This window comes from Ranitomeya variabilis, chromosome 2, assembly GCF_051348905.1.
Source record: "Ranitomeya variabilis isolate aRanVar5 chromosome 2, aRanVar5.hap1, whole genome shotgun sequence".
In the NCBI taxonomy this organism is placed as follows: Eukaryota; Metazoa; Chordata; class Amphibia; order Anura; family Dendrobatidae; genus Ranitomeya; species Ranitomeya variabilis.
Window position 1 is genome coordinate 299,419,129 of NC_135233.1, and position 24,335 is coordinate 299,443,463.

The 24,335-nt window shown below is 50.1% G+C and overlaps 1 protein-coding gene across 2 annotated transcripts; it reads right to left on the reverse strand.

Moving 5' to 3' along the window:
* Positions 1-1,611: 1,611 nt before the first annotated feature.
* IRS4 (insulin receptor substrate 4) lies at positions 1,612-19,627 on the reverse strand. 2 transcript variants are annotated; one of them, XR_013221287.1, is made up of 3 exons: positions 16,233-19,627; positions 3,349-4,313; positions 1,612-3,264 (listed from the first exon to the last, which is right to left on the reverse strand). XR_013221287.1 is itself a non-coding variant. In XM_077285142.1 (2 exons), the coding sequence occupies exons 1-2, from the start codon at positions 19,405-19,407 to the stop codon at positions 4,309-4,311; spliced, it is 3,180 nt and encodes a 1,059-aa protein (XP_077141257.1). In that variant the 5' UTR covers positions 19,408-19,627; the 3' UTR covers positions 1,612-4,308. The 2 variants fall into 2 exon arrangements, 1 of the variants encoding a protein (XP_077141257.1); XM_077285142.1 differs by having other exon boundaries at positions 1,612-4,313.
* Positions 19,628-24,335: the final 4,708 nt, after the last annotated feature.

Below are 24,335 nucleotides of genomic sequence, written 5' to 3' on the forward strand. Positions count from 1 at the left end.
GTCTCAATTAATTTTATTTTTATTGGTATCTTGTTATTTTTGACATTTACCGGTAGCTGCTGCATTTTCCACCCTAGGCTTATACTCGAGTCATTAAATTTAATTTTCCGTTTTTTTGTGGCAAAATTAGGGGTCTCGGCTTATACTCGAGTATATACGGTAAATAAAACAAAGTTTTCTGTTAATAAAATGCGTCCACAGTTGTTCTGACCGTCAGTGGGATTTTACACAAACAGGAAGCAGTTTAATAGTCTTTTATAATTAAAGTGCAACACGCACAGGAAAAAACAAACGACACATTGTTGGCAACAATCCGCTCCTTACTTATCCCCTTAACGACCACAGATACGCCTTTTAACAGCGGCAGTTAAGGGTACTTATTCCTCAGTGCCGCTTTTTAACGGTGCTGAGAAACAAGTGTATAGTGCCCCCAAAGTCGGAATTTCTCCGTGGTCTCAGCTACCAGGGGAAGTTGAAACCCCAGAGAACATGATTTGGGTTGGCTTTTACCGACTCAGTGTTAACAGAATAACGCCGACCACAAAGAAAAAAAGTCTGATCGCACATCAGAGGAGAGAGATGGGGTCCCCTGATCCCCCCCAGTTACCTCTGGTATCTCTGCATCCTCCTCGGTGAAGTCCCCGGCCGGCAGCGGCTTCTTCCGGGTAGAAAATGGCAGCACTCAGCAACAATAGGAAATTTTTGCGGCACCCATCAACAATAGGAAATTTTTCCTATTGGTTCATTTTGATCACTGTCATAAACCCTATCACAGTGATCAAAATAAAAGAAATTGTAAATCAAACCCCGCCCCCTTTATCACCCCCTTAGGTAAAAATAATCTAAAAAAAAATTCTGTTAGGGTTGTGGTTATGGTTGGAGTTTGCATTGGGGGGGGGCACGGGGGCCAGTTTAGGTACATCAGGGGCTCTCTCCAAACGAGACATAGCGCCACCATTGATTCCAGCCAATTTTGCGTTCCAAAGGTCAAACGGTGCTCCTTCCCTTCTGAGCCGGGCCATGCGCCCAAACAGTGGCTTTCCACAACGTACGGGGTATTGGTGTACTCATGAGAAATTGCCCAACAAATTTTGTGGTCCAGTTTCTCCTGATACCCCTGTGAAAATAAAAAAAAAATTGTTTCCAAAGGAAATTTTTTGGTGAAAAAAGTAAAATGTTCATTTTTTCCTTCCACATTGCTTTAGTTCTCGTGAAGCACCTGAAGGGTTAGTAAACTTTTTGAATGTGGTTTTGCGCACCTTCAGGAGTGCAGTTTTTAGAATGGTGTCACTTTTGGCATTTTCTGTTATAAAATGTTGAAAATTGGTAAATTTTCAAGATGTGCCAAATTTCCGTTTTTTTTTTTCCATAAATTAACTTAAGTCATATCGAACAAATTTTACCACCAACATGAATTACAATATGCCACGAAAAAAAAAACAATCTCCGAGTCAGCGGGATCCGTTGAAGCGTTCTAGAGCTATAACTTCATAAAGTGACAGTGGTCAGAATTGCAAAAATTGGCCTGGTCATTAAGTACAAAATTGGCTCTGTCACTAGTTCTAGTACAATAACTGCCTTGAGAACGTGCACAAATAAAGAACAACAAAATGTAATAAACAGTACCAACCATGTTTTATTAATTTGTACAGATAAAATAACTTTCCAATATGAAATAAAATTTACAGGACACACAATTCTCCCATCATTGGTAAATTTTATACTATACAGCAGCATAAACTGACAGCTGGAAGATATTATCTAGTGATAGGCTTTACATTATTCCAGCACAATACTGAATAAATTAGTTTTGTTTGTAAACTAAGATTGCATATTTTATGCTGTACCTGTGTAACTGACCGTGAACTAAGGTTGAGGTCGTCCATTATAAGATCTAAACTGGCAGCCGCAAGTTCGCAAACGTCATAAAGAGAACAAAACGGGTCTATGGCATCAATCATTGAAAATCAGTGCGGTGTGGCAATACAGATCACACCTGGTAATCATTTTGGTACATTAAAAATTACATTTTAGAAAGATGAATACTTGTACTAGCGGGCCGGTTAGGAATTAAGTCTCCCGAATATAATTCAGCAGCCTTATATATGGCAAACTTTAAATAGTTGGATTGTAAAAGATCTTAAACACAATTGAAAAGGTTAGAGAAGTGTTCATATGTGGGGCGTGAACCTTTTATTCCTGCCCGCAAAAGATTTTCACACCAACAGCTATCCAAAACTTTCATTAAATAGATCCTTTTTCTCTGCAGTACGACGTCATCTTAGGCTTGTTTCACAGACTGGCTGTACGTCTTCAGACCCAACCTTGACAGTCTATATGTGTCTATGAGGCTCACCATCCTCCCCATGAAACAGTTCTAAAACTGACATTGCTCTTAAAGAGCCATACACTTCAGCAAGACAAGCTTGTGCTTTAGCCTACGGTAATCACAGTGTTAAGGCTCTGAAACAGAAACTTAAAAGAGGTTGTCCACTACATTATCACTGATTACCTAGCCTAAGGATGGGGCATTAATGTCTGACCGGTTGGGGTCCGATTCCCCTGCCGATCAGCTGTTCTCGGTGGTGGTGGCAGCGACCAAACTGCTCAATTGTGGAGCTGCTCTGTCTTCTGATAGTGGCCGTGGCAAGGTACTGCACATCCGCCTCTCATTCATATGATCAATAAGATCAGAAGATTGAGCAGCTCTGCAAATGAGCAGTTCCGGCTAGCGCCATCGGTAACAGCCCATTGGCGAGGGTGCTGGGTGTCGAATCCTGACCGCTCAGACATTTACGACCTTTCCTAAGGATAGGTCATCAATGATAAATTAGTGGACAACCCCTTTAAGCACAAGCTAAATAGGGTCCATTTATGAGAAAGATATGAACAACAAAAGTTATTGAAATCATCAAAATTATGCAATACACTCATTTCAAACGCTAGAAGAGACACGGCATCCTCCAGTGCGATCATTATCGTCCCTACGCCCCGGGCTCCCGCTCGTCGTCCCTACGCCCCGGGCTCCCGCTCGTCGTCCCTACGCCCCGGGCTCCCGCTCGTCGTCCCTACGCCCCGGGCTCCCGCTCGTCGTCCCTACGCCCCGGGCTCCCGCTCGTCGTCCCTACGCCCCGGGCTCCCGCTCGTCGTCCCTACGCCCCGGGCTCCCGCTCGTCGTCCCTACGCCCCGGGCTCCCGCTCGTCGTCCCTACGCCCCGGGCTCCCGCTCGTCGTACCTATGCTCCGGGCTCTCGCTCGTCGTACCTACGCCCCGGGCTCCCGCTCGTCGTACCTATGCTCCGGGCTCCCGCTCGTCGTACCTAAGCTCCGGGCTCTCGCTCGTCGTACCTATGCTTTGGGACCCCGCTCTCCGTACCTATGCTACAGGCTTCCACTCTTCTCTTACTCAAAGTGGAAAAAATGCCAATACAAAAAAAAATAAATATATGAAATTAATGGAGAAAATACCATCTTGTCTGTTTTTTTGCCTTGCACGTGCCAGAGAATATCTTAATAAAAATTAATACTGTACCCTTTGCTAATTCTAAATAAAAACTAATATTGCCCCTTTATAAGAAGGACAATGATGTATAAAGTGAGAGATGCAGAGGTGGGTGGGGGGACTTCATGTACCATAGTCAAATGTATATTTGTTCAATGAAGGAGGCATCTTATAATATAGATCAAGTAAAATACATAGACTTTGACTTTAAAAAAAAAAAATTAAACTCTCAAAATATCTCTTTTTACATATATCATAGTTTCCTTTGTACCAGAAAATTAGATCTTGTTTGGATCGATAAGCGAGCCGATTTACACAACTGTATACCCCGAGGGTAAATTTTCTTAAGGTACAGGTCTAAATTGCCCCGAGTGCTAGAGCAGCACATTTCATTAAATACATAAGAGTAAATCTGCAATGTAAAATGGCACCAAATGTGCAACATGGAAGCCAGTTCTGAACCATTTTACAAGTCAGAGCCACTTCTAGAAAATGCAGCCATGTCTCATATGCAAATCTAAATAAAAAAAAAACATAACGTGCCATGAGAATGCCGCTTTCCCTTCCCCCTCGTCACAAAAATAAGTTGAAAAAATAAAAATAAGCTTCCTTTTGCCGACACATTAATACAAGCTTTAAATGGCTGTACATTTAATCTGTGTGGGAAAAGCAGGTACGTGTCCGTGTGAAATCCAACCCGGCTTCACGCGTGGTATATCTGCATTCTGTCTCCAAGTCACCTTAGCCCGGATTCCCAGCAGAACGGCTGGAGTGACAATCTGCGCGAGGTTTCCATGGTAATGCACTCAGTCTGCGGAAAATAAAATACAAATAAAAAGTCAATTAATGCCGAACAATGAAAGTGTACAAAATGTACAAAGCTCCAAGTGTTCCCGTGTTCACTTGCAGCTGGCAAGGTTATGCAGTAACATATGGGGTTTTCACCATTCGCTCAGGAATGGAAATGCCTTCGCTTACAGGAAATTAACTCAGCGATTGTCAAAAAGAAAACCTGAAAAATAACTTGTGAGACGTCCATACAACGGTTAGACCTTATTATCTCTGTGTAACACTCCGTCCGCTGCAACAACGTTCTCAGAAACCTAGATCTATTCCGAGGAAACCTGATCACGTGCTGAGCCGCCTGCCCTGCCAGGATCTACTGGAGCATATAACTGCACCCTGCAGGGGCTCACCACGCACCCGGCTACACCGACACCACTGCAACAAGAACACCGCAAGATCTGGATACAAAGTGAGGTGTATACACCAGGAGGGGGACAGAAAGCCTCAGCCGGCAATGGCACAAATGTACAGAAATCGTGGCTTCCTGCAAGAGCCACTAGGATGGGGGTGGACGCGCCTGTGCATTTATACTACTCTGCCTCCTATGGCTTCGTATATGCAGGGAGCGCCCACTATTGGCAGCCGCAGGTAGCAATAATCTGCCATTTATACCTATAGGTGTGACATCAGACCTCAGATAAGGCGAGTCAGTGCCTTTATAAATATATACACAAGGGAACATATTTTGGAGCTTATGACAGACTGATGTCACAGCAAATCTCAACCTTTAGGACACGGCCAATTCTAGAAAACCACCTCAGTTGTAACACTTCATTTACACCATCATTTCTCTGCACCCTGGTAAACGCTGGTGTCCTCAGATGGAGGGATTATGTTGGGACAAATTTTTAAATTAGAATTTCCTGTAAAAACTTGGAAATTTGTTTTCAAGCAGCAATCACATTAGACTAGGCTCACTCCTGTGGTCAGCCCTCCACTAAAAAACTTTCACACAAGTGCCGTCATTTTTACTGAAAGAAAAGGCGTAGGTAGCGTGCTGCACTGTTAGGCTACTTTCACACTAGCGTCGTGCACTGCACGTCGCTATGCGTCGTTTTGGAGAAAAAAACGCATCCTGCAAAAGTGCTTCCAGGATGCGTTTTTTCTCCATAGACTTATTAACGATGCAGTGCGACGCATTGCCACACGTCGCAACCGTCGTGCGACGGTTGCGTCGTACCGTCACCATCAAAAAACGTTGCTTGTAACTTTTTTTTGGTGCGTCCTCGTCTTTTCCGACCGCGCATGCGCGGCCGGAACTCCGCCCCCGCCTCCCCGCACCTCACAATGGGGCAGCGGATGCGTTGAAAAACAGCATCCGCTGCCCCCGTTGTGCGGCGCTTCCACAGCTAGCGTCGGTGCGCCGCCACGTCGCTTAGCGACGTGCAGCGCACGACGCTAGTGTGAAAGTAGCCTTACAATGACAAACACCAAAACAAACCCAAAAGGGCCGAATTATAGTCAGTCACTGGGGCCGTCTGGCACCTTTTGCCTCCTCATAAGAATGACTATTTATTGCAGAAGTCTATTTTTTCTGTTTCTATAATGGAACACAAAGCCGAACTGAACGGTACTTGGGTGAATGATGTACTTGTTTTGGACATCACTAGATGGACTCTATATTGTAATGGTGGTGGTGTGGGACATTGACAGATCCCCTCTAAATCTTATATGGAACATGTCAGCTGAATGGTGCAGCATAAATCACAGAGCGGCTCAGTTATTACACTCATGTACATATTACTTCAAAACACTGCAACATTTCAGAGAAAACCTCATCTGTGGCCGCAGGGGACAAGGTGACTAGGAAGAGTAGTAACAAAGGTATATCCCCGCAGGCTTCTCCCTGCCCTCCCAGCGAGGACATGCCATCATGAATAACCAGCCGTTGCTCTAAAGAAGGGCATTCCAGAAACACAGCAGGGTTTCAGAATCTACATACATGTCTGCAATATTGGAGCCACTGCCGATTCACACAAGACATCAGGTCGGTGTGTAGTCCTCGCCTCAATATATTAATGTTTTGGGCTTCAGAGCTGCACATCCTCAGCGAATTAAAAGGCTTCTCTAACGAACATATCTGCAGATACGTATATAATGCAACCAGAGGACTTCCCCACACAACTCTGCAGGCTGCTGACCACCGGCTGAGGAAACCGTGACAGTAGGACAGATTACAAATACAGCGAGGTGTGCATGGGAGCTCAACAGGGAAGATTTTAGTCTCTTCAAAGTGAGCAGGTTTCAGCTAAACGATTGCAAGCTGAGATCTTGACGACAACAATGATTGTATGAGCCAAGAAGGTATACTGGAAAATCATAAGTCTTCAATCATTTAATTGCTGAAACAGCAGTTACCCTTTAAAGAGTACAGCCATCTGAGCCAGATGGGAAGACCTGTCTATATCTGGTGGGGAGATGTGGTCAGTGTTACAGGAAAAGCTGAGCAGACTGTTTGTCCTCCCCCACAACTTGCAGACTACTGACCATGAATGGTAGAGGTAGGGATGGGGATTAGTGATGAGTGAGCGAGCGTGCTGGGATGAGCCGTTATCTGAGCATGCTCAGGTGCTAACCAAGTGTCTTCGGCATGCTCGAATATGTTCAACTCCTCATGGTTGCATCTCTCACAACTGTTCAACACCAGCAACACATGCAGAGATAACCTAACAAACATATTATTCGAGCACACCGAAGTTAGTGTTAGCACAAGAGCATGCTCGCTCATCACTAATGGAGATAGCACTTTAATAGTTGAATAAACAAAATTCACACAGTTGTGTACAAAAAAGGCTCAGCTATATGTCACATGTGTGACCAAGGCAAGTGACAGGCGGCACAGGTCAGGAGCGGCAGAGTTTGCTTATGCAGATTTCAGGACTGCAGAGTCAAGTCAACTGAGCATGTCTTAATTGAAAGGGAATTTTTAATACGTGACCACAGGATGGCATCAGTGATCACATGCAAGAATCTTGTGAACAAATACCAAGAAAAGCACGGACACATTGGAACCCAACTCTTCTTCTCTTTGATTTTTAATGTCTGCTCCAATGTATCCATGGGTATGCGCACAAAAAAAAAGCTGTGTGACATATGTACATTTTTTATGTATTTTTTCCCCAGTTATTAGAATGGGTGAAAAATGCTGAAAGAATTGACATGCTGTAAATGTGAAACTGCTTCAAATCTTCAATGATAAAATAAGCAATGTGTGTATGAGATGTCAGGGATCTCACTCACTTTGCTGGTACCAAGACATGCTTCAGTTTGTGTGACCAAGACTGCATGTAAAAAAATGCAACAAAAACGGAGCAAATAACATGCACAGGCCCTAAAATCGGAATAAGCTTCTTAAGGAAACAGCAGGTTTTCATTCACAATTATGTCACAGCAACATACCACAGGCTTTCATGGAAAAGTCCAAAAATGCACAAAAACATATAGCCTGCAATACATTAGTCTCTAAGGCAGTGTTCCCCAACTCCTCAAGAGCCACCAACAGGTCATGTTTTGAGGATTTCCTTAGTATTGTCCAGGTGATTGAATGCTTGCCTGTCCAGGTGATGCAATTATCACCTGGGCAATACTAAGGAAATCCTGAAAACATGACCTGTTGGTGGCTCTTGAGGACCGGACTTGGGGAACACTGCTCTAAGGGATCGTCTATGGCAGGGGAGCCTCAGACCCCCGGGCCATTTACGGCCCTCAATGACCTTTTTTTATCAGGCCCCCAAGCAGATTCTCAGGGACCACATTCTTGGGTAGGGAGGTGTATTTTGATTGTCACCAGCTCATTAATTTCTTCTTGCTATGTTAGCACACACACTCAGTGTTCACTACTGAACACTGAAGGGCATGCAATGAAAGATTACGTCCTGAGACCAGTGCCAGAGTCAGGATGCACTTTGTGGGCGGAGTTTGTACGACCCCCAAAGGATGGTATAAATATCCAAATGGCCCTTGGCAGAAAAAAAGATTCCCCACCCCTGGTCTAGAGGAAAGTGGATGCAAAGAGAGGGTGTGACGGTGACCACACATGCGGTATTACATATGCATACAATTATTGTGGCCATACAGCAGTCTACATGGACACAAGTAAGTAAAACAGAAAAAGCAGCATTCTTAAAGGGGCTGTCCACTACTAGGACAACCCCTACTCAATCTAAATGTTTGGCCCCGATTAAAATAAAAAAAAAATCCTATATACTTTCCTCCTGTGCCGTCTCCATTCCAGCAGTGTCGGCACTATTTTGGGGCTCTCAAGCAGTTACATGACACGTGGTGCCTGGCGCCCAATCACTGTCCCCGCCTCCTGTGGAATTGAACATGAAGAGGTAGATAGATCAGTGCAGCCCAGACTCCCTCTTCATTGTCAGTTCCACAGAAAGTGGCGACAGTGTTGCCAGTGCCGATTGGGCACCACATCATATACCTGCACGAGAGCCCCGGGACCATTAGCACACTGCAGGAACACGGGAGGAGAGTATAGGCTTCATTTTATAGGGGCCAAACATTTGGAGGGTTGTTCTAGTAATGCACAACCCTTTCAGAATAGTTCTCATGGACCAAGATCTAAAATTAAAATTGGTACTCACTCACTACTCCTAAAGGGAAACGGTCACTAGGTTTTCTCTATATAAATCATATCTTCTAACTTTAGAGCTCTTTATAGGGAACCTGTCAGCAGGATTGTGCACAGTAACCTACAGTGTCAGGTTGGTGCCGTTATACTGATTACAATGATACCTTGGGTGATGAAATCTGTCTTGTGGTTCTTGTTTAATCTTTATTTTCAGTTTTGAGTTAATGATATGTTTGTACTCCGGGGCGGCCTGTGGGGGTCTTCATGTGGTGCTCTGCTTAGGTATTCATGTATATGGCTTCTGACAGATCACTGATCCCTGACCTGCCCCCTATTTTCATACTGTATATCTTGTTTTGAAAAAAAAATAAAAAAATTCGATAAGGCTGGGTTCACATTACATTATATGCAGTCCATTAGACGGACTACGTTACACCGCGGCATAACGCGGTCCGTTAACGCTGCCATTAAACCTTATTTCGGGCGCATCGCTAGCGCACGCCCAAAATGGGCGTGCGCTAGCGATGTGCAGTCATTGAGTGACGGACCCTCGGACGCAGGCTGCAGCGTTTCCGGGTCCGTCACCGCTAGCGCAGATAGAGCATCTGCTAGCTCTATCTGCGCTAGCGCGATGGCATGTTGGCACTTGCGTTAATGCAGCCCGTTTAACCCCTTTCTGCCATTGGACGTACTATTCCGTCCATGTGGGGTGGGCCCTACTTCCCAAGGAATAGTAGTCCAGCGCGATCAGCCGCGCTCACAGGGGGAGCGCGGCCAGGTGTCAGCTGACTATGGCATCACGGACCGCCCCGGCACATTAACCCCCGACACACTGCGATCAAACATGATCGCAGTGTTACGGCGGTATAGGGAAGCATCGCGCAGGGAGGGGGCTCCCTGCGTGCTTCCCTGAGACGATCAGTACAAGGCGATGTGCTCACATTGTACCGAGCGTCTCCTCCCTGCAAGCCCCGGATCCAAAATGGCCGCGGGGCTGCATCCGGGTCCTGCAGGGAGGTGGCTTCACATCGCCAATCTGACACAGTGCACAGCAAAGTGTCAGATCAGCGATCTGTCACTTTACTGTGATGCCCCCCCTTCCCCGGGGCAAAGTAGAAAAAAAAAAAAAATTACATGTGTAAAGAGGAAAAAAAAAATCCTAAATAAATAAAAAATATTGTTCCAAAAAATACATTCCTTTATCTAAATAATAATAAAAAAACAATAAAAGTACACATATTTAGTATCGCAGCGTCCGTAACGACCCGACCTATAAAACTGTCCCACTAGTTAACCCCTTCAGTGAACACCGTAAAAAACAAAAAACGCTTTATTATCATACCGCCGAACAAAAAGTGGAATAGCACGAGATCAAAAAGACAGAAATAAATAACCATGGTACCGCTGAAAACGTCATCTTGTCCCGCAAAAAACGAGGCACAATACAGCATCAGCGAAAAAAAAAAAAAGTTATAGTCCTCAGAATAAAGCGGTGCAAAAATAATTATGTTTTCTATAAAAGTTTTTATCGTATAAAAGCGACCAAAACATAAAAAAAATGATATAAATGAAGTATCACTGTAATCGTACTGACCCGAAGAATAAGACTGCTTTATCCATTTTACCAAACGCGGAACGGTATAAACCCCCCCCCCCCCCAAAAAAAAAAGAAATTCATGAATAGCTGATTTTTTTTCATTCTGCCTCACAAAAATCAGAATAAAAAGCGATCAAAAAATGTCCCGTGCCCGAAAATGTTACCAATAAAAATGTCAACTCGTCCCACAAAAATCAAGACCTAACATGACTCTGTGGACCAAAATATGGAAAATTATAGCTCTCAAAATGTGGTAACGCAAAAAACATTTTTTGCAATAAAAAGCGTCTTTTAGTGTGACGGCTGCCAATCAAAAATCCGCTAGAAAACCCGCTATAAATAGTAAATCAACCCCCCCCCCCCTTCATCATCCCCTTAGTTAGGGAAAAATTAAAAAATTAAAAAAATGTATTTATTTCCATTTTCCCATTAGGGTTAGGGCTAGGGTTGGGGTTGGGGCTAAAGTTAGGGTTGGGGCTAAAGTTAGGGTTTGGATTACATTTACGGTTGGGAATAGGGTTAGGGGTGTGTCAGGGTTAGCGGTGTGGTTAGGGCTACCGTTGAGATTAGGGTTAGGGGTGTGTTTGGATTAGGGTTTCAGTTATAATTGGGGGTTTCCACTGTTTTGGCACATCAGGGGCTCTCCAAACGCGACATGGCGTCCGATCTCAATTCCAGCCAATTCTGCGTTGAAAAAGTAAAACAGTGCTCCTTCCCTTCCGAGCTTTCCTGTGCGCCCAAACAGGGGGTTACCCCAACATATGGGGTATCAGCGTACTCAGGACACATTGGACAACAACTTTTGGGTCCAATTACTCCTGTTACCCTTGGAGAAATACAAAACTGGGGGCTAAAAAATAATTTTTGTGGAAAAAAAAAAAGGATTTTTTTTTTTTCACAGCTCTGCGTTATAAACTGTAGTGAAACACTTGGGGGTTCAAAGTTCTCACAACAGATCTACATAAGTTCCTTGAGGTGTCTAGTTTCCAATATGGGGTCACTTATGGGGGGTTTCTACTGTTTAGTTACATCAGGGGCTCTGCAAATGCAACGTGACACCTGCAGACCAATCCATCTAAGTCTGCATTCCAAATGGCGCTCCTTCCCTTCCGAGCTCTCCCATGTGCCCAAACGGTGGTTCCCCCCCACATATGGGGTATCAGCGTACTCAGGACAAATTGGACAACAACTTTTGGGGTCCAATTTCTCCTGTTACCCTTGGGAACATACAAAACTGGGGACTAAATAATTTTTGTGGGAAAAAAAGAATTTTTATTTTCACGGCTCTGCGTTATAAACTGTAGTGAAACACTTGGGGGTTCAAAGCTCTCACAACACATCTAGATGAGTTCCTTAGGGGGTCTACTTTCCAAAATGGTGTCACTTGTGGGGGGGTTTCAATGTTTAGGCACATCAGGGGCTCTCCAAACACAACATGGCGTCCCATCTCAATTCCAGTCAATTTTGCATTGAAAAGTCAAATAGCGCTCCTTCCCTTCCGAGCTCTCCCTTGCGACCAAACAGTGGTTTACCCCCACATGAGGTATCAGCGTACTCAGGACAAATTGTACAACAACTTTTGGAGTCCAATTTCTTCTCTTACCCTTGGGAAAATAAAAAATTGGAGGCGAAAATATCATTTTTGTGAAAAAAAAAGGTTTTTTTATTTTTACGGCTCTGCATTATAAACTTCTGTGAATCACTTAATGGGTCAAAGTGCTCACCACACATCTAGATAAGTTCCTTAGGGGGTCTACTTTCCAAAATGGTGTCACTTGCGGGGGGTTTCAATGTGTAGGCACATCAGGGGCTCTCCAAACACAACATGGCGTCCCATCTCAATTCCAGTCAATTTTGCATTGAAAAGTCAAATGGCGCTCCTTCGCTTCCGAGCTCTGCCATGCGCCCAAACAGTGGTTTACCCCCACATATGGGGTATCGGCGTACTAAGGACAAGTTGTACAACAACTTTTGGGGTCCATTTTCTCCTGTTACCCTTGGTAAAATAAAACAAATTGGAGCTTAAGTAATTTTTTTGTGTAAAAAAGTTAAATGTTCATTTTTATTTAAACATTCCAAAAATTCCTGTGAAACACCTGAAGGGTTAATAAACTTCTTGAATGTGGTTTTGTGCACCTTGAGGGGTGCAGGTTTTAGAATGGTGTCACACTTGGGTATTTTCTATCATATAGACCCCTCAAAATGACTTCAAATGAGATGTGGTCCCAAAAAAAAAAATGGTGTTGTAAAAATGAGAAATTGCTGGTCAACTTTTAACCCTTATAACTCCCTAACAAAAAAAAAATTTTGGTTCCAAAATTGTGCTGATGTAAAGTAGACATGTGGGTAATGTTACTTATTAAGTATTTTGTGTGACATATCTCTGTGATTTAATTGTATATAAATTAAAAGTTGGAAAATTGCGAAATTTTCAAAATTGTCGCCAAATTTCCGTTTTTTTTCACAAATAAACGCAGGTAATATCAAAGAAATTTTAACACTATCATGAAGTACAATATGTCACAAGAAAACAATGTCAGAATCACCGGGATCCGTTGAAGCGTCCCAGAGTTATAACCTCATAAAGGGACAGTGGTCAGAATTGTAAAAATTGGCCCGGTCATTAACGTGCAAACCACCCTTGGGGGTAAAGGGGTTAATGCATGTGTTGAACGGGCTTGCTTTAATGCAATGTGAACCTAGCCTTACATTTCTCATGCAGGCGGCCGTGCAGTTGCAGAATTCGCAGCGCGATAGATGCTACTGCGCAGTTGCCATAGTCATTTTGGTAGAGGAATAAAAAAAATCATTTGTCTCCACCAAGATGGCGCCAGCCACGCCAGTGAAGTAGCATTTATTGAATCGCCAACAGATCTTGGTGGAGACTATTTTTTTCCTCTAGCAAAATGGCGCCTGCGCAGTAGCACTATCACGTTCTGAATTTTACAGCGCAGGCAGCGCCATTTTGAGGAAGAATTTTTCTAAACAAATTCATATGACTAAATATAATTAAAATATTGATATTATAGATCCGATCACGCTACAGCGCAGGCGTCACAACCTGCATGGTGAATTTATTTTTTTTCCCAAAACAATAAGATATAGAGTATGTAAACTAGGGGGCAGGTCAGTGATCTGTCAGAAGCCCATACAGATGAATATGCAGAAGACCACATAAATCCCCCAACAGGCCACCCGAAGTACGGGAATCTGATTAACTGAAAACTACAAATAAAGATTAAACAACCACAAGACGGATTTCATCACCAGGTATCACAACCCTGCTGACAGGGGCACTATCAGCACTTCTGCAGCCCCTCCACAAGAGCTCAGCTGCACAGTAACTAAAATGCATTTTTTAATGGTCCTGCACCACATGCTAATCTGTGACGAGTGGTCAGATTGCCGTCTCTGGACTGGGCTCTGCTCCTCCTTCGTGCCCACAATACTTCTCCTGCCTTGAATGATGTAGACGACATCACGTGTGTCAGCAGCACAGCCTGTGTTCCAGTCATGCCTGCGCAGTGGGCACAGGACCTGCACAAGCACCACAGGCAGTGTGGATGACACAGGGGACAGTGTCAATCAAGACGGGAGAGGGAGTGACTGGACTTTAAAAGAGGGAATGAGCATGGTCCTGAAGTGCCTATAGGACTGATCAGCACAGATTAGCATATGGCACAGTTATAACAAGCATTATGTGGGACAGCTAACGCTACTTTCACACTTCCGTCGGTACAGGCCCCGTCGCAATGCGTCGGGCCAACGTACCGACGGACGTTGTGAAATTACTGCACGACGTGGGCAGCGGATGCAGTTTTTCAACGCATCCGCTGCCCATTCTGCAGTCCGGGGAGGAGGGGGCGGAGTTTCGGCCGCACATGCGCAGTCGAAAATAGCAGACGCAATGCACAAAAAGAGTTACATTGAACGTTTTTTTGTGCGTCGCGTCCGCCAAAACACGACGGATCCGTCGCACGACGAATGCGACGTGTGCCCATCCGCTGCTAATACAAGTCTATGGGCAAAATATGCATCCTGCAAGAACATTTGCAGGATCCGTATTTTGCCCATAACGACGGATTGCGACGGAGCCCAGAAGACGGAAGTGTGAAAGCAGCCTAAGCTTTTATACAAGGGTTGCAGGAGTGCTATTAAAGGGCAGTAGGATCAACCTTCCTAACCCGTCTATATGGGCATGTAGGTCATAGGAAGCGGAGTAAAATATCTTGATATCTGTGACCTGATGTCTTATTCCACAGAAATCCACACTTTTCTTGTATGTAAAATTATCTGTTAAGATCTATGGGTCGGACATAGATCTTCCTGAAAACCTGCCTCCAAAGATTATTTTATGTCAAAGGAGGAGTTACCAGTGAGAGACATGTAATGAATGACAGTCTGCTCTCCTGATCTAAAAGTCACATTGGTAACACCCCTTTGAGATAAAAATCTCTGGAGGCAGATTCTCAGGGAGATCAGTATCCGGCCCATAGATCTTAATAGGTATCATGTTATTCAGCTTCCCATGACCTACATGCCCATATAGATGGCTTATGACGGTTAAAGGGAACATGTCACCCCCCCCCCTCCGACTGCGCCTGTGCGGACGCCCTGCCTGTGAATCCCAGCCCCGTAGTATGAATAAATAAGACACTGCGGGGCTGGGATTCACAGGCAGGGCGGCCGCACAGGCGCAGTCAGCTGGACTGCATATGAGGACAGACGGGCAGCGCTCACTGCTCCTGCCCAAGGCAGGAGAAAAGAGCGCAGGCGCTGGATCATTTCAAAACAGCGGTGAGGAGGCGGCGCCAAGTAGATTTTTGCGTGACGGCTGTGTGGCGTCTGCTGCAGGGGGGAAAGGCCTGCCTCCAGGACTGAAGAAAAGGTATTTAGGACAAATTACAAAACTGATTATTTCGGCAGTTACAGCACCCAGAACTAAAAGAGCCACCTTGTCAGAATGCAGCATTAGTGCTGCACAAGGTGGCTTTTTTAGTTAAAAACGCCTGGAGGGGGGGTGACAAGTTCCCTTTAACTCTAATGACAGATTCCCTTTAAAAACATGTAAAAGCTGGAGGATGCAATTTATGTAGAGGAAATCTGGTGATGGGTTCCCTTTACATTTATGGCATCCTAAGCAGCTACAGGTCATTGAAGGCGTTGCTCCTTTTCAGAAAATCCCTGTTCTTGGCTGCAGAATGATTTATCATTTCTTGAACTGTGCTTAAGGCACCCAGGTGCAGCCGAGTCTCCGATGCTGGTTATAGTGTCTAACATGGACTGCGGCGCTGAAATCACATTGATCACTGAGCTCGTCGGCTGTGAGAGAAGCGCTCCGTCTACACAGGCAGAGCCACTGAGCTCAGTGATTGGCTGAAGCATTGTCAACATGATGTAAGCACCGCAGTCAACAGCAAACACCTGATGCAGCAGGGGAGTCTCAGCGATGGACATGGGGACAGGGAGTTAAGCAGTTTGGTTGCTCTCATAACTGCCCCAGAGGACTGGAATTTTCTGAGACATCCCCTTTAACACACAGGTTACATAAAATTCACACAAAACCACCATACAGCATGAATAACCTTTGCCCAGTTATTTCACAGACAGAGAACATGCCCATGTAGCAGCTGCATCACACGGTTAGCTATACTGCAGGGGGCCGCACAGGTTAAGGGTCTCACACACAGCAGCTCATTACAAACCTTTTCTGGAGGTAGAGCACTTCAGACAGTCCGACCTAGTGAAGTCGATGCTCACATAAGCTCCACTTTCCAGATTTCTGCTGCCGCTGTGGTGCTGGCTGCAGGCTGGTGATGCCGTCTCACAGACACCTTCGTGCATACTTAGAGCAATGTAATTTAAGCCATGCTGGAAACCCGAGGAGCAGTGCCTGGACATTTTTTTCTCTTGATCACAACTGCTTTCATCAGGCTTCAGCCAAACATTGTCAAAAGAGGCAGAACTATGCCTTTTGCCACTTTCAGTGAAGCAGGAGGAAGTAGTAGTTACAGTGCTGGCAGAGGAGAAAGTCTCCGAGCTGTGCCTCCGCCGTCCTTGAGCATCTGCACGAATAACCTTAGGACCAACCACTGGCTCAGACACAGGGTGAATAACTGAAGGAAAGCCACCGGCAAAGGAGGAGACATCGCCAATGCATAACCGATTCACTATGGCAGAAGGGCTGCCCAGCTGCGTACCATTCTCGGCCTCACTAGGGAAGGGCATTGGAGGGGTCATTGCCATATTAAAGGTCATCGTTGTGTAGTCATCATTCCTATTATTGGTGGCGCTGACACACGCCATACCACACGGGAGCTTGGTGTATTCTGCACCGGGCTGAGTTCTAGAAATGCCAGAACGAGAATAGGATGAAATATCTGATAAAGAGTTTGTCAGCTCAGTTGTGGCTTTGGGGGACTGTACATCGATATCTACACTCATGTAGTCAGATAGCGGGGATTGTCTATGGTCACAGCTTGAGCCCAATGAAGACGGCGATCCCTCTGCAGACAAGGAGTACGGAGTACCACTGGCTTTGTCACTGAAGTCGATATTAATATACTCACCGGGACTAGTGGGTTCGGTAGAATGATCAAATATCCTTGGTATTGTATTGCTCCCTCTCATAGACAGAGTCAGTTTGGTTGGCCTCGGGGCCCTCACCTGCTGATCCAGGACACTAGTGGAAGATTTTAGGTCAATCTTGGATTCTCCATTAGCATCTCCATTGGTTGCACTGTCCAAGCCCAAGTGTAGGAGTTTCCCGGGTGAGGACATGGGGACATACTCATTGTGATCACTGCCAGGCTTCGATGAACTTTTAAAGCTTCTTGGTAGAGAAAAGTAAGAGCTGAACCCCCGGGAATTGCTGCCATTACAGTCATTTGTCTGTTTACCAGACGAGTTCCTACAAGACATGTCCATGTACTCCCCATTGGGGATCCTCTCTTGATTACCTTTAGAAAGGCTTCCAGATAATGAATTTGGTGAACTGGTAACTGGAAACATCATCATGTACCCTTTAGAGTCCACCTGAGAAGGACACGGGGGAATTATTTGTTTAGGTGCAGAAACACTTTTAGGGGCCATTGGCAAATAGTCACCGTCATAGGGCACAGAAGGCATCATTGGCATGTAGCCGTCATCCTTGGCTTTCCTCCTACTTTGGTTACAGACTGAATCCAGACCATTACTGTAATCCTTGGGATGACTGCTGTCTTTCGACTTTGGTGATTCAGAGTAGGCAAACTGCTTGTTAATCTCCTCGGAATCTTCATCTAAAGAAACCGCCGCCTGGGACTTGTGGTGTTGTAGTGCAGCATTGCTTGGTTTTGTCAAAGAGTAGGTTCTTTTTCTAAAGCATTTGTCGGCCTCCATATAATCATCTCTCCCATTAGACTGGTTTCTCGTACTCATGGACATGTAGTCACTCAAGGTGTTTTCCTCCTGGATTGGCGGGGTGTTACCCAGAGAGTCGGGGGTATTACTTCTCACCCTGAAGTACCTGAGGTCACCGGGGCTGGAGCCATACTCATCAGATGAGATAAAGCCGCCATCACTTGGGGAGCCACAGATGGAGGAGCTGGGTCGGTTCTGGGGCTCGGAGGCAGAACCAGGGCCGCTACTGGAGCACACGCTTATAGGGCTGGTAGCCTCTGGGAAGTGGGAGACTGGCAGGGATGCTGATCTGGAGTGGTACCCAGAATTAAACGGAGCTCTGACGTACCTCCCGGTGGCCTCCTGCTTGCCCAGGTTCATCCTAGCGGTGTTCAGATGGATCAGGCTCCCGGTGACGGACCTGAACGGCCGGGTCATGGTGCCTTCCCCCTCGCTGGAGGTCCGGAACCTGTAGGCACTGTTCTTAGTGGTAGGAGGGGTGCCGGCCACGCTCTCCGTCCGGGACCTCCGCTGCAGGCCGGTCTGGCTGGGGGGCAGGTTGCCCAGGTACCTCCTGGTGGTGATGAAGGAGATGGGGTTGCTCCCGGAGGACTGGCTCTTGCTCCTGGGTCGGAACTCGGAGTAAGCCTTCAGGGCTTTCATGGTCTCCAGGAAGGTCTCGTGCATGTTCTGCGCCACCACGCTGTCGTCCACCTGCATCCACAGCTCCCCGGCGCCGGTGGACGACGAGCGGCCGACCTCTATGAAGAAGTAGTTCTCGGAGTGGCCGCAGCGGCGGATGTTCATGAGCAGCAGGTGCACGCAGGCCACGTCCGAGCTCAGCTTCACCAGGTGCACCGCCTTGCTGGACAGGCACAGCCGGTACACGCCGGACAGGTTCTTGCTCTGGCCCAGGCCCCGCGGCTTCACGGTCACCTGCCAGACCTCCTTGTAGAGCGGCCCGGCGCGCAGCCCCCCGTACACGGGGTCCTCCAGCTCCTCGGGCTCCAGGCACGAGCTGTCCGTGTTCTCGCTGATGAGCTCGCTGAGGGCCCGGTACCAGGCGTCCTGCTCCGGCTCGCTGTCCGCCACCATGGCGAAGTACTCGTCCTTGGTGTAGAGCGCCAGCAGGTGCTTGTTCTTGGCGTCGGCCCGGCGGCTCACGGTGAAGCACTGGGACAGGAAGATCACCCGCTTGGGCGCCGCTGTGCCCGGCCGCTGGCCGCCCCGGAATTTCTTCTCGTTGTCGTAGTACTCCAGGCGGGCGGGCCCCAGGTGGCTGTGTGTCCGCAGCACGAAGTAGCGCTTGTGGCCGTGCTTCTGCTTCCGCAGGTAGCCGCGCTTCCGCACGTCCTCCTCTCCCGGCGCCGCCGGCTCCTCCTGCACCTGGGACAGCGCCGGGCCGGACAGCCGCCGGTAGGACGGCTCCTCGTGCTGAGGGGGAGACGGCGGCGACAGCTTCATGGCCGCCCCCCGGCTGCCTCTGTCGTCCCCCGCCATGGAAGGGCTGGGAGCCGCTGCTGGGCTGTGGAGGAAGCCGGCTCTCCCCGGCTACAGAATGAATTAACCAGCGCGCCTCACAGCAGCGTCACACACCGGGCTGCCGGGACTAGACAGCGGGCATGGCGGCTACCAGGGAGACCAGACGCTCCGTATCCCCGCACCGGACGGGGCAGCCGCTCCTCTCGCCGTTCAACATTCACCACAGACAGACTAGAAGCGGGGGAGGGAGAGCGGCACGGCGAAAACAACACGTGACCCCGCCCGCCGCCTGCGTCACTCAAAACACCCGCCCACAACGAGGGAGGGCGGGCCCGGCCATCTATCTATCAATGACAGAGAAGCCAGCCAATCACGGTGCAGCCTAGCGCAAACATTCCCGCAGAATGGGCGGGGCACCTGTCTAACTCGCATCGCCCCGCCCACATTTTACTCACGCTTTGGGATGTAAACAGCGACCTGATTGGCGGCCATGGAGGAGGAGCGCGGGAGTCTACTAATAGGCATACAGTAGTAAAGGGCGTGGTCACGGCGCCACTCGCTGGGCAGTGATTCGCTGAAAATGGGAGCAGTTACGGTTTGGCAGTCTGTGATTGGTGGCTTTGGTGTCTTCCTCTTCGTTCCTTCTGGTGATTGGGGAGGGGTTTATCGCCAGGTTGTGATGAGAAGTAAACAACAGTCTAGGGAGCTGCGGGAGGGGGAAGCTCAGCTCACACGGGGCCGGGGCGGCCACACACACGGATGCCGCGGAGTGTGCAAAGCTGCGCAGCGCCCGGTGCGGCAACTGTACGGGGTGGCTGTGTGTACGGGGCTGTGCGGTCACAAGTAGCATGTGCGGCTTAGACGGGCGCGCACTGCGCATGTCACCTTAAGGCTACGTTCACATTTGCGTTGTGCGCCGCAGCGTCGGCGCCGCAACGCACAACGCAAACAAAAACGCAGTTGCGTTTTGAACAAAAAACGCTGCGTTTTGCGCCGCATGCGCCCCCCAAAATCTATACAATGTTTTGCATATTTATTGGAAAACGCATGCGTCGTACAACGCACCACGACGCAAGTACTTGCGTCGTCTGCGTTGTCAATACAAATCAATGGTAAAAAAAAAAAAAAAAAAAAAGGCGCATCGACGACGCAAAAGCGACGCAAACACGACGCATGCGTTTTTTTAAAAGTCAGCGCCGCAAAAAAAATGCAACATGTTGCGTTTGCCGCGCCCTGACAGGTGCGCCCTAACGCCGCATGCGGCGTACGACGCACCAAAACGCATGACAACGCATGTACATGCGGCGCCATGCGGCCCCAATGTTAAAGATAGGGCCGCACGACGCATGCGTTTTGTTGCGGCGACGACGCTGCGGCGCACAACGCAAATGTGAACGTAGCCTAAGGCTACGTTCACATTTGCGTTGTGCGCCGCAGCGTCGGCGCCGCAGCGCACAACGCAAACAAAAACGCAGCAAAACGCATGCACAACGCTGCGTTTTGCGCCGCATGCGTCGTTTTTTTCATTGAATTTGGACGCAGCAAAAATGCAACTTGCTGCGTCCTCTGCGCCCCGACGCGGGCGCCGCAGCGACGCATGCGGCGCAAAACGCAAGTGCGCCGCATGTCCATGCGCCCCCATGTTAAATATAGGGGCGCATGACGCATGCGGCGCCGCTGCGGCGCAGCGGCGCCGCATGCGTCATGCGCCCCTATATTTAACATGGGGGCGCATGGACATGCGGCGCACTTGCGTTTTGCGCCGCATGCGGCGCTGCGGCGCCCGCGTCGGGGCGCAGAGGACGCAGCAAGTTGCATTTTTGCTGCGTCCAAATTCAATGAAAAAAACGACGCATGCGGCGCAAAACGCAGCGTTGTGCATGCGTTTTGCTGCGTTTTTGTTTGCGTTGTGCGCTGCGGCGCCGACGCTGCGGCGCACAACGCAAATGTGAACGTAGCCGTAGCTAGTACGCCTCATAGACAGCAGTCCAGACCTACACTGCGGGCAGAGGGCAGCGCGACACCACCCCGGGCAGAGGGCAGCGCGAGCACCCGGGGCAGAGGGCAGCGCGAGCACCCGGGGCAGAGGGCAGCGCGAGCAACCCTGGGAGAAGGCAGCGCGAGCACCCCGGGGCAGAGGGCAGCGCGAGCACCCCGGGGCAGAGGGTAGCGCGAGCACCCGGGGCAGAGGGCAGCGCGAGCACCCCGGGCAGAGGGCAGCGCGAGCAACCCTGGGAGAAGGCAGCGCGAGCACCCCGGGGCAGAGGGCAGCGCGAGCACCCGGGGCAGAGGGCAGCGCGAGCACCCCGGGCAGAGGGCAGCGCGAGCAACCCTGGGAGAAGGCAGCGCGAGCACCCGGGGCAGAGGGCAGCGCGAGCACCCCGGGGCAGAGGGCAGCGCGAGCACCCCGGGGCAGAGGGCAGCGCGAGCACCCAGGGGCACAGGGCAGCTCGAGCAACCCTGGGAGAAGGCAGCGCGAGCACCCGGGGCAGAGGGCAGCGCGAGCACCCGGGGCAGAGGGCAGCGCGAGCACTCCGGGGCAGAGGGCAGCGCGAGCACTCCTGGGAGAAGGCAGCGTGAGCACCCCGGGGCAGAGGGCAGCGCAAGCAGTCCTGGGAGAAGGCAGCGCGAGCACCCGATGCAGAGGGCAGCGTGAGCACCCCGGGGCAGAGGGCAGCGCGAGCACCCCGGGGCAGCGCGAGCACCCGGGGCAGAGGGCAGCTCGAGCAACCCTGGGAGAAGGCAGCGCGAGCACCCGGGGCAGAGGGCAGCGCGAGCACCCCGGGCAGAGGGCAGCGCGAGCACCCGGGGCAGAGGGCAGCGCGAGCACTCCTGGGAGAAGGCAGCGTGAGCACCCGGTGCAGGGGGCAGCGTGAGCACCCCGGGGAGAGGGCAGCGCAAGCACTCCTGGGAGAAGGCAGCGCGAGCACCCCTGTTAGCAGGCAGCGCGAGCACCCGATGCAGAGGGCAGCGTGAGCACCCCGGGGCAGAGGGCAGCGCGAGCACCCCGGGGCAGAGGGCAGCGCGAGCACCCGGGGCAGAGGGCAGCTCGAGCAACCCTGGGAGAAGGCAGCGCGAGCACCCGGGGCAGAGGGCAGCGCGAGCACCCGGGGCAGAGGGCAGCGCGAGCACCCCTGGCAGAGGGCAGCGCGAGCACCCGGGGCAGAGGGCAGCGCGAGCACTCCTGGGAGAAGGCAGCGTGAGCACCCGGTGCAGGGGGCAGCGTGAGCACCCCGGGGAGAGGGCAGCGCGAGCACTCCTGGGAGAAGGCAGCACGATCACCCCTGTTAGCAGGCAGCGCGAGCACCCGATGCAGAGGGCAGCGTGAGCACCCCGGGGCAGAGGGCAGCGCGAGCACCCCGGGGCAGAGGGCAGTGCGAGCACCCGGGGCAGAGGGCAGCGCGAGCACCCAGGGGCACAGGGCAGCTCGAGCAACCCTGGGAGAAGGCAGCGCGAGCACCCGGTGCAGAGGGCAGCGTGAGCACCCCGGGGCAGAGGGCAGTGTGAGCACCCGGGGCAGAGGGCAGCGCGAGCACCCCGGGCAGAGGGCAGCGCGAGCACCCCTGGCAGAGGGCAGCGCGAGCACCCGGGGCAGAGGGCAGCGCGAGCACCCCGGGGAGAGGGCAGCGCGAGCACTCCTGGGAGAAGGCAGCGTGAGCACCCCTGTTAGCAGGCAGCGCGAGCACCCGGTGCAGAGGGCAGCGTGAGCACCCCGGGGAGAGGGCAGCGCGAGCACTCCTGGGAGAAGGCAGCGTGAGCACCCGGGGCAGAGGGCAGCGCGAGCACCCCGGGCAGAGGGCAGCGCGAGCACCCAGGGGCAGAGGGCAGCGCGAGCACCCCTGGCAGAGGGCAGCGCGAGCACCCGGGGCAGAGGGCAGCGCGAGCACCCCGGGGAGAGGGCAGCGCGAGCACTCCTGGGAGAAGGCAGCGCGAGCACCCCTGTTAGCAGGCAGCGCGAGCACCCGGTGCAGAGGGCAGCGTGAGCACCCCGGGGAGAGGGCAGCGCGAGCACTCCTGGGAGAAGGCAGCGCGAGCACCCGGGGCAGAGGGCAGCGCAAGCACCCCGGGGCAGAGGGCAGCGCGAGCACCCTGGAAAGAGGGCAGCGCGAGCACCCGGGGCAGAGGGCAGCGCGAGCACCCGGGGCAGAGGGCAGCGCGAGCACCCCGGGCAGAGGGCAGCGCGAGCACCCCGGGCAGAGGGCAGCGCGAGCACCCCGGGCAGAGGGCAGAGCGAGCACCCCGGGCAGAGGGCAGAGCGAGCACCTCGGGGGCTTGTTCTGTAGCCACTGCTCAGTATCTCATTATTATTGGGCCGGCGTCTGATAACACACAAGAGCACGTTCACACAGGAGATATCAGTGCGGGTGTGAACCGCTAGTTTGCAGACAGCGCCTGGCCGGTCAGCGGGGCAGTTACACGACCGTTTGTGCCCGGGGATGTGCTTGTAGGGAGCGCAGCGTGCACCGCACATATCTGCACTCTGGAACACACGCTCCTATAAGGCTATGGTCACAACTTGTGTTTTTGCTGCATTGTTTAATGCAAAGTTTAAGCTGCTTACAAATGGCAGGTTTTGCTTAGATTTCGCTGTGGTTTTATTGTGCCTAAAAAAAATATCTGATTCAACATCATCAGGTTTTGGCATCAAAAAAGCAGCAAAACCTGTTATCTGCATTTTTTTCAGGGTTTTTTTTGTGCATTACCCATGTCTAATGGTTGGCGAGATGTTCTTTTCCTGAAATTGTGTGCCCTATTTTCTCTATTTTCTTATGATAGCTCTTCTATTAAGGCCATATATGTGCAGGTGTCTCTGAACAGTAGAACAATGTACTACAACTTCAGAGTCTGCTAACTAAAGCTTTCTGAAAGTCCTTTGCAGTCAAGCGGGGGTTCTGATTTGCCTCTCTAGCAGTCCTATGAGCAGCTCTCACTAAAATGTTACTTGG